This window comes from Orycteropus afer, unplaced genomic scaffold, assembly GCF_000298275.1.
Source record: "Orycteropus afer afer isolate SDZICR_OR568_19922 unplaced genomic scaffold, OryAfe1.0 scaffold00786, whole genome shotgun sequence".
Classification (NCBI taxonomy): Eukaryota; Metazoa; Chordata; class Mammalia; order Tubulidentata; family Orycteropodidae; genus Orycteropus; species Orycteropus afer.
In genome coordinates, this window is record NW_006922373.1 from 629516 (window position 1) to 639416 (window position 9901).

The 9901-nt window shown below is 53.9% G+C and overlaps 1 protein-coding gene across 1 annotated transcript; it reads right to left on the reverse strand.

Moving 5' to 3' along the window:
• Positions 1-161: 161 nt before the first annotated feature.
• Positions 162-9015, reverse strand: NAGLU (N-acetyl-alpha-glucosaminidase). The gene is made up of 7 exons (XM_007957769.2): positions 8630-9015; positions 7437-7584; positions 6438-6584; positions 6162-6247; positions 4670-4926; positions 345-1484; positions 162-232 (listed from the first exon to the last, which is right to left on the reverse strand). The coding sequence occupies exons 1-7, from the start codon at positions 9013-9015 to the stop codon at positions 162-164; spliced, it is 2235 nt and encodes a 744-aa protein (XP_007955960.2).
• Between the last annotated feature and the right edge of the window lie 886 nt (positions 9016-9901).

The following is a 9901-nucleotide window of genomic DNA, read 5'->3' on the forward strand; positions in this document are numbered from 1 at the left end:
GAGTCCTCCCGGGCATCCTGGCAATGATCTTACTCTGATAGACAGGCCAGGGGCTGATCCATCAGTTTATTGATCTGATTAAAAAAACAGTACTTTGACCTCAGATTTGGAATAGTGGAGGGCAGCTTGCCTGCCTCTCGACCCTCCTATACCTGACCTGACTACCTTCTCTCAGGCTCGGGGACCTCCTGCGATGCTTGTCCAGCTCCAGGCCCCAGGAACCTGCCCTGACCTGCAGTTTGGAGAGAACATGCCCCAAGGGTGGTTAATCTGTCACAAGGCACCAGCCACCCACCGGGGGTAATATTTGAGAAAGAGCCTCTTAGCCAAGTCCACAGTGTCACCTTGTGGCTGGGTGGGATACCGCCGTGTGCTGAGGACAAATGCCTGCTCCAGCTGGAAGACATTCTCATCAAACTGATGCTGTTGGAAGGGGACATCCTTGACCAGGCTCTCAACCAACGCCCCCACAAAGAGCTGCCAGCGGGGGGTGTAGTAGTCAGCCACGAGTCCCGCCAGCTGCTTATTGGCATAGTCTAGGATGTTGCCCACTGGTCCCCAAAGGGTCAGCTGGTAGCGGCTATTCTGCTCAAAGAAATAGGCCTCGGCCTCACTGACAGCTGCCGTCCTGGCCTGTTCCAACCAGCTGCCCAGCAGGAAGTGGCTGTCACTAGCCAGCACCTTGTCCAATGTGGGCAAAAGCTCGTAGGCCAGGATGCCTCCAGCTCTGAGCAAGTGAACCAACTCCTTGTTGAGGTAGGCAGTCCTCACTTCCTCATAGTACAAGCTGACCAACTCCTGGGCCGCCTGGCGAGTGATGTCTAGCAGGTCGTAACGGAAGGACGGGCTAGCAGCCAGGGTTGGAGCAGCTGTTAGTAACAGCCGCCAGGCCTCAAATACATCTGATCGGTTGTACCAGACAGTGGTGTTCATTTGTAGGGACGGCCGCTTGACCAGTGGGCTGTGATTATGCCCACTGCAGGCCTCGCCAGAGCAGTTGTAGACACTCCCAAGAAGGAGCCTCCATGCTGCCTCTGCATCCTGGTGGACACCCCCATACCGCTGGTCAGCAAAGCTGGTCACCCAGGCCCCCAAATCTGGTACTGGGTCCTTTCGCCAGCCCAGCTCAGCCATGAGAGCATAGACCACTTCGTTCTGGCCAATGCCCTCAGGGGCCATGCCTGTGCCCACCATGGTGGAGTTGGGGAAGAGGCGGGCTGCTGCAGGGCCTTGGTTCACAGCCTCCAGGGTTCCAAACAGGCCATGGTTGCCCCCAAAGTTATGCAGCATGCACCAGATGAAGGGCTGGCCGTGGAAGGAGGCTGTGCGGATGTACACGGGCTGGGTCTCAGCAAACAGGTCAAGAACCAGGAGGCGGCCCCAGGGAACAGCCCGCAGCACAGCCTCCACCTGTGCAGGCCCCCAGAACTGGGGCTGGTGTTGGAAGAGCCAGCCTTGGAGCAGCCATATGGCATCAGGGTCCACTGTGGTCGGGGGGGGGGGCGGTGCAGAGAAAAGAGGCGATGAGAGGAGAGAGGGCCAGGGGAACATTCTCATTTTTTTTTTAAAAAATTAATTTCTTCCATTTTTTAAAATTCTGTGTCCGTCTCGCCCATGCACTCCCACCCCCTAAACTGCCTCCCTGTGCAAACACTGCCCTTCTCTTCTCCCATGATTGATTGCTCCAAGTAGTGTATCTATCTGATGTAAATGTTCAGCCCATAAGCCTGTCTATTATTTGGCTGTAAGCCACAGGAGGGAGTTCAGTTCCAGACCTGGAGGGTAGCTAGAGGCCATAGTCTCAGGGTTCTCGCCAGGCTCTATCAGACCAGCATAACCTGGTCCTTTTTTTTTTTTTTTTTTTTAATGATTTTGAGTTTTGTTCCACATTGTTCTCCCACTGTATCCAGGATATCCTGCACTGATCTCCCTCCAAGTGGTTAACAGTCATAGCTAGGCACCATCTAGTTCTTCTGGTCTCATAGTCATAGTCATAGAGGCTGAGGATCACATGGTATACCAGTCCTTTGGACTAATTGTTTCCATGCATCTTTGGTTTTCCTCACTCTTTTTCTTTTTTTTTCTTTTCTTAATAGCATTTGTTATTTTCTGTTTTGTTGAACTTTGCTCTTAGTGCTGGGTGAGATGGTATCTCATTGTTTTGATTTGCATCTCTCTAATGGCAAATGAGGAGCTCTGGTAGCATAGTGGCTAAGGCACTTGACTGCTCACCAGAAGGCTGGCGGTTCAAACTCACCAGCCACTCCTCGGAAGGAAGGTTGGGCAATCTACTTCCATAGTGATACTGCCTCGGAAACCCAAGGAGGGGTCGCCATGAGTCGGGGCCGACTCGACGGCAAACAACAACAACAACAACAATGGCTAATGATCATGAACATTGCTTCATGGGTTTGTTGGCCACCTGAATATCCTCTTTGGTGAAGTGTCTATTCATGTCTTCTGCCCATTTTTTACTTGGATTATTTGTCTTTTTGTTGTTGAGGTGATCTCATATTTCAGATAAGATAAATGACCCTTTCATTCATAAGACACTGTGGATTTGGTTTTTGTCCTCAGGCCCTTTTAATGGAATTTATATGCCTTTGATAAGGACTCCACACTAACTCTTAACACAGGTTACATGAGGTGATTGGGGTCGGGCTGCCAGGCTAGAAGGGCTTTATGACCACCTAGTGATACTGACTGACCTCAGGGAGTGGAGTTGGAATTGCATTAGGTAATAAGACCCAAATAAAAGCTGTGTGCTTTCTGGCTGATGAAAGACAGGTGACAGGGGAGTGCATCCCTTTTTGGCAGTGGGAACCCTCCTAGACCTCACTCTCTCTTTCTTCATTTGTATCCTTTTTTTTTGCTATGATGAAGCTGTACATCATAAGTATAGCCCTTTCTGTGACTTCTTTGAGTTGTCTGAGGGAATTATCGAACCCAAAGGAGTGGGCACCAGCAGGTCAGAAGTGAGGGAGCCCAGGGTGACTCCCAAGCTTGCTGCTGGCATTCTGAAAGGGTAGTGGGGAAAACCCTGAATCTGTAGCCAGCAGGTCAGAAGCCAAACTTGCGGTTGGCATCTGCCTATCAGTCTGAAGTATGGTGTCCTTTTGACTTGTAAGATCTGACCTTGCGCTGAGTGGCTAGTGTTAGAGAAAGAAGTGATGTATGGGAGACTGGTGTTAGAACTGAACCAGATCACAACCAAACCCTCTGCCATCGAGTTGATCCCAACTCCCAGTGACCCTAAAGGGTGGAGTGGAACTTCCCCAAGGCTGTAAATCTTTACAAAAGCAGACTGCCTCATCTGTCTCCCCTGGAGCAACTGGTGGGTTTTAACTGCCAACCTTTTGGTTAGAAGCCAGATGCTTTAGCCACTACACCACCAGAGCTCCTTAGAACTGAACAGGGAAGTAAAAAGTAAAGATTATTCTGTCTACTCACACTTCCTCCCCCAGGCCCTCTCACCAGCAGGTGACTTCATCACTTGAATCCTTCCCCATCTTCCCCTTCCCTGTAGCTGGGAGCGCCAGGATTTTGTTGTTAGGTGCTGTGGAGTTTATTTCAACCCACAGCAACCCTATGTGACAGCACTGAGCTGCCCCACAGGGTTTTCTAGGCTGTAATCTTTATAGGACCAGACCACGAGTCTCCCTTAGAGCAGCTGAGTGGGTTCAAACCTCCAGCTTTTTGGTTAGCAGTCAAGCGCTTAACCATTGCACCACAGGGTGCCTCTGATAATGTTTATTAAACTTTACAGCATGAGAGTGACCCAAACAGCTGGATAAAACACTTGATTCCTGGACCCTGTTGTTGTTGTTGTTGTTATGTGCCGTCGAGTCGGCCCCGACTCATAGCGACCCCTCCTTGGGTTTCCGAGGCAGTATCACTACGGAAGTAGGATTGCCCAACCTTCCTTCCGAGGAGTGGCTGGTGGGTTTGAACCGCCAGCCGTCTGGTTAGCAGGCAAGTGTCTTAGCCACTATGCTACCAGAGCTCCCTCCTGGACCCTAGTCCCAGGAATTCTGATCGGAATTCTGATTGGACAAGTCTGGTGTGGGCCTGAGAATCTGCGTACCTGACTGGCTCCCGGCTGATGCTGATAGTGCTGGTCCTGGATCAGCTTGAGGCAGTGCTGCTCCAGGAAGCCTGAGCTGATAATCTGCTCCCTGCCTGGCTGACACAGAGATCTGAGCACCAAGCCATTCCTTGGCTGTAAGTGGCAGGAAGGAGCACTCGGTTCCCATCACCTACTGGTTTTGAGTACACCCTCTAGTCTCTGGCCTGTGTTACCTACCTCAGCATCCAGGTGGAAACCAAAGGAAATACATGTGCTAGCCAACACTTACAATTAGTGCTTACTCTGGGCCAGGCATCATTCTACCTATGGGACAGCTCCATTTCACAGATGGAGTAACTGAAGCACTGGGGGAGCAGTGACTCAGTGTGTCAGGCTCTGAGCCCGGGTGCTCAGCCCCAGGGCTCTCACATTCGGCCACAGTGTGAGATGATGTGTGAGTCCCAGTGCTTTGAAAACTGCCAAGGGCTGTGTCACAGTGAGGCCTTATTCGCAGTCCCTCTTCTCATCCCCAGTGACCTTTGCCACCCCATCTCCCTGCCAGTCGTGTGGGCTTCCCTTCCCCACATTCCCCGGGCATCGTACCTGCAATCATGGCCTCATAGACGGCAGAAGTCGCCGCAGCGAGGTAGGAGGGCTCCGAGGAGGGGGGCTGCATCTCATTGAAAGTGTCGGCCCCATAGATGTGGTCTGTGCCAAACTCTTTGATCAGCTCCCGTAGGAAGAGGCTCCCGATGACGGGGAACATGGGGTCCTCCGGAGCCAGGAGGAAGGAACAGGAGTAGGAGCAGTTGAAGTGTCCCCAGCTGCCCATCTGGGTGACATTGATCTGGGGGAACACCCTAATGGGGGGGGGGTGACAGCCTAGATGTTGGCTGGAGGCTAACACAGTGCCCATCTTAGCCCATCATTCCCTCGCCAGCCTCACTAACCTACTGAAATATATAGTTCCTGGATGACATCTTGGTCTCATGCCCTGACACCAAGGCCTTTGCATATACTGTGCCCTGTGCCTGGAGGCCTTTCCTTCCCACTCCTTGCTTATCTATCTGGTTACTCCTGATCATCCTGTAAGCTACATCTATTTTGGTATCTAGCCTAAAGACACAACACTTATGTTTGGAGACCTGCCCCAATCCTGCTCTGAGCCTTTCTGACCCCCCTTCCCAGGATGAATGGCCTTGACAGAGGAGACGTCAAGGGTCGGCCCATGTCTGTGTGTATTCTGATCACTGTGTTGGAACCCTCGCCAGCGTGTCCCATCAGGGGCAGGGATTCAGTGCCCCTGTGTTACTGCTTCCCAGGGCCCAGCTCAGAGCCGGGTCTAGCAGCCGCAGACAGTACAACAAACATCCACTCGATGAGTGAGTGAAGCTCCTGCAGCCCAGCAGGGGAGGCAGAGGGTAGCAAGTGAGGCCAGCAGGTGCACTAACACCATGAGTGGTGGGAACCAGGAGCTTAGGGGTCTGAAGAAGTGGTGACCAACACTGTAGCGCTGGGAAGTCTTCTTGAAGGAGGGGAGGTCTCAGCTGGGCCTGAAGAACTTCCCCAGCCAGAGGAGAGGGTGAGTGGGCAGGACAGAGAGAGAGGAGGACAGGAGGGACAGAGGCAACCAGAGACCACCCTGCTGCTAATAAGAGCTGCCACGCGAATGAACTGTTTGGTGCTCCCTAGTTGACTTCATTTCACAGCGGGCCCCTGTGGCAGAGTAGAACTGCTCCACAGGGTTTTCTTGGCTGTAATCTTTATGAGAGTAGACAGCCAGGACTTTCTCCCGTGGAGCTGGTCTCGTGGTTTCGAACGTCCAAATCTTTAACTGTTTCATCAACAGGTCTCCTTGGGCAAATGTATATGTATATGTTATAAACAACCCTTACAGCAAAATACATAAGGATCCCCATTTTACAAATGAGGAAACAGGCACAGAACAGTCATGTGATCTGTCCAAGGTCACACAGCTAGCTAGTAGCAAAGGCAGGAATCAAACCCAGGCCTAATTCCAGAACTTAGGTTTCTCTCTACATTAGGTGTCTCATTACTTCCTTGTATGAGCTGGGTGGGGGCGAGGGGACCTCACCTGGTAACAGCCTTCGGGACATGCCCTGCGAATGCAGGCAGCACCGGGATCATGCCGAGGGAGCGCATCCGGTCCAGGATCCGATGCTGGGAGAGTGGGAAGGGGGGTTGGTGAGCACTGGCACTGCTGCCCCCACAGCTGGAGGCCTCTCCAGCACCCAGGGCCCCGGAGCACCCACAGTCCAGTTAATAGCCCTGAGGCTGGCCAAACGCCACCTCCCAGGACCTATGACTGTCCCAGAACCTCTACCTCCTTTTCTCTTCCCTGACCTCTTACCTGCAGGTAAAGCTGTTTGAGGTGCCAGGAACGGGGCAGGGGTCCACCCCAGCCGTGCAGATTGCCCATGCGCCCCCAGGCCAGGAAGGCAGGCCCAGTGAAGTACTCATCAATCTCCGACTGAGTCAAGCCCAAAGCCAGGTACACCTGAGGAAGGGCAACCCACACGTAGCAACTCGTTCATCCCCACTCACTAAGTATTTCGTTCATTCAGTAAACACTTCTCTCTTCTCTACTGGGTGACAAGGCTACAAAAACACACAGGAAGTAAGCCCTGCCTGCAAGGACCTACAGTCCAGGAGAGAGAAACTGACCTGTGAATAGGTAAGTTCACTAATGTGTCACACTGGTCATGTAGGTGAGGTGGTAGGACATGAGCTGGACAAGGAGTATCAGAAGGCTTCACGGAGCAAGGTGGACCAGATGGATGGGTGATAACAGCTCTCTGGGGACCCTAAACGACCCCTTGCACAGCCAGAGCCCAGGGAGGAGTTCAGGGCTGAGGTCACAGAGGCTGCCGAGCGGCCAGCCGGGGCACAGCCTGAAAGTAAAGGGGTGCTATCGAGGGAGGCTAACAACAGGTCACCACCAGGCTTGCATTTCAGAAAGGAAATCTGGTAAAAATTGGGGCCAGGAGCCCTGTTCTGAGGCTGCTGCAGGAGGCCAGGGAGAGGGGATGAGAGCCTAACAGAGGCAGTGAATATGGAGGGCAAGGATGAGGCGGTCAGAGGCCTCAGCTTCATCAACTGTAGGTAGTAGGGGCTGCGGTCTAGCACACCTAGGGCTCAATACATGGTGGTCTCAGGAGCGGAAGCCTGTATCCACAGGGCTGGAGTCATCGTGCACCCACAAACACTTCTCGAGCTCTTATTCCCTGTGTACCCAACACTGCACTGGTCCAGGGCAGGTGGGGACACATGGGGTGGCCCCTACAGCTTGAAGCTTACAGAATGGGCCAGTACAGTGGGCAGGAGAGTGGAGGGCCCGGTGGGCACGCACCCGCTGCCAGATGGCCTCCTGACCGCTCCAGGCCAGCGCCAGATTGATGCCGTTCAGCGCCATCCAGTCGATCTCCCTCTCCCAGCGGGCCCAGTCCCACCACACGAAGGAGTAGCTCTGTGTACACACGTTCTGGTAATAGCGGTATCTGCAGGCAGGAGGTATAAGCTGGGGTGTGGCCCTGAGGCAGACAGGATGCCCCCATACCCCTGATGGTCCAGAGCCCTGCGGGAGCCCAGAGGTCTAGCCCTGAACAAGCTCCCACTCATACCTGGCCTAGCAGGAGGGGTTCCAAACACGGCCCTCCACTGCTTCACTCTGGGATCCACCCCAAGTGGAACTGAGACTTCTGACGAGGTTCTGAGGCACCTGTCCTGCCCCAGCTCCTCCAGGGGCCTCTGGCATCGTGTGAGCATTTGCTGCTTTTCTGTGCTATACTGCTAAATGCTATATGGCGAAGATGGTCCCTGTCTGAAAGTGGGGACTCCTCCCACACAGTCTAACGGGGAAAGGATGTATGAACCCATCACTTCCACAGCGTGGCACAGCACGGCAAGTCTAGGACAGAAAGCCTCTGAGGGCGGTGGGCGTGGTTCCTCAGCAAACATCTTCACAGGGAGGGTGGGGGGAAGGGAGTAAAAGGTAGAGATAGTCAACATGCACCACAAATTCTACCCTTACCGTCCTGCGATTCCTCACAACACTGCATGGTAGGTATCATTATTTCCATTTCTTAGGTGAGCCAGCTGAGACTCTTAAGAGGCCACCAGACATATTCAAGGACACAGAGTTGGTGGGAGGTGGAGCTGGGAGCTAAAGCCCGTTAGCTGTTGGACTCTAAAAGCCAGCGCTTCCGTGCTAGTCTTACTCATTTTTGTAGCCTAGTGGTGGGAGCTCTGGTGGCGTAGTGCCTAAGGGATCTGATCGCTAACCAGAAGGGTAGCGGTTTAAATCCACCAGCCACTCCTCGGAAGGAAAGTTGGGCAATCTACTTCCGTACTGATACCGCCTGGGAAACCCAAGGAGCGGTCGTTATGAGTCGGAGACGACTCGATGGCACATAACAACGAGTGCTGAATTAGGGCGGGGACTTCAGGAAAAGGCTTGGGGCCCCAGGCTGGAAGCAAGAGGCAGCTGCAGGGGGCGCCTAGGCTGCGGAGTGCGGTGCAGAGAACCCAGGTTGGATCTAGTACCTGTTGGGCGTGGCCACAGTCAGCTCCTCCGGCACCGCCGGCAGCGGCTGCGGCAGGCGCAGCTGGGAGCTGGACCAAGCCACGTGGCAGCCGCAGAAGTCACGCAGGTAGCGGTGCAGCCCTGCGGAGGCGGCCACGCCCGTGGAGCCTGCCACCCGCACCTGCGCTCCCGCGCCGCCGCCGCTCAGGCGGTAGGTGTCCAGGTCGGACTCGGCCGCCAGGGAGCGCTCCACCGACACCGAGAAGTCAGCCGCCCGCCCGGGCCCCAGCAGCCGGGACAGGAGGGCCCGCACGGCCGCCGCCTCCCGAGCCTCGTCCCCAGCCGAGCCCCCCGCCCCGGCCAGGAGCAGGAAGCCCAGAGCCGCGACCACTGTCACTGCCTCCATGGACCAGCGGTCTCAGCGGGGTCCAGACAGGGACCAACTCGGGGCTTGCGACCGGGGGGCGGGACGGCTCTTGTCCAATTAGCTTCAGGCCTCGGGCCACGTGGAGCTGAAAGGCCAGCCGCGGGGGAACCCGGAAGCCGGGTCCCAGTGAGAGCGCTGAGGGTGTTTTTTGACCACACGAGGTTGGGGCGCGCGTGATCCCAGTAATCATGGGTCGGGTGGGACCCGTTGGCCTTCACGAAACGCCTTCAGGTATAACGCGCTCTCCTATGCAAATTACTTTTCATGCCTCGAACTGTCCGATATTTATTTCGAATGTATTTTGTATCGCGTACTGGGCAACTAATGAACGGAATAGACTGTGTCCACTACCCCTATCTGGGGGAGACCTAGGAACCAAATACTTACATAAAGATTTGCACGATAGTTGTAATGCTCTGAAGAAGTACAAGGGTACCAGCCTGAGGCTTCCAAAATGAAGTGACATTTAATCTGAAACTTGAAGGATGATTAGAAGTTGGCTAGGAGAAGAGGGAGGGGAAAAGCATTGCGGGCAGAGGAAATGCATATATGAAACCCCGGAAGGTAAAGAGCTTGGCCTATTCGAGGAAGTAGAAGGTCACTGAAAATGTCATTAGGCTGGAGGATGTGGGAGGTGAGGCCGGGCTGAGTGGGCAGGGCCTGGTGGGTCATGTTGAGAGCTCTCTATCCTGCCCTCAAAGGTAACAGCCCCCAAAGTCCATTAAATGGGGAAGAGAATGTTTGTTTAATAAATGGTGCTGGCAAAACTGGAGATCCATTTGCAGAGAAATGAAACAAGAGCTGTACCTCACACCACACACAAAAACAAACTCCAGATGGATCAAAAACTTAAATGTGAAACCTA

Excerpts from the sequence above, each read along its gene's own strand:
- NAGLU (XM_007957769.2), bottom strand. The coding sequence starts at position 9,015 with ATGGAGGCAGTGACAGTGGTCGCGGCTCTGGGCTTCCTGCTCCTGGCC. Across the intron at positions 7,585-8,629 it reads ACTGTGGCCACGCCCAACAG|ATACCGCTATTACCAGAACG; the intron begins GTACTAGATCCA and ends TCCTGCCTGCAG. Across the intron at positions 1,485-4,669 it reads CTATGAGGCCATGATTGCAG|TGGACCCTGATGCCATATGG; the intron begins GTACGATGCCCG and ends CCCCGACCACAG.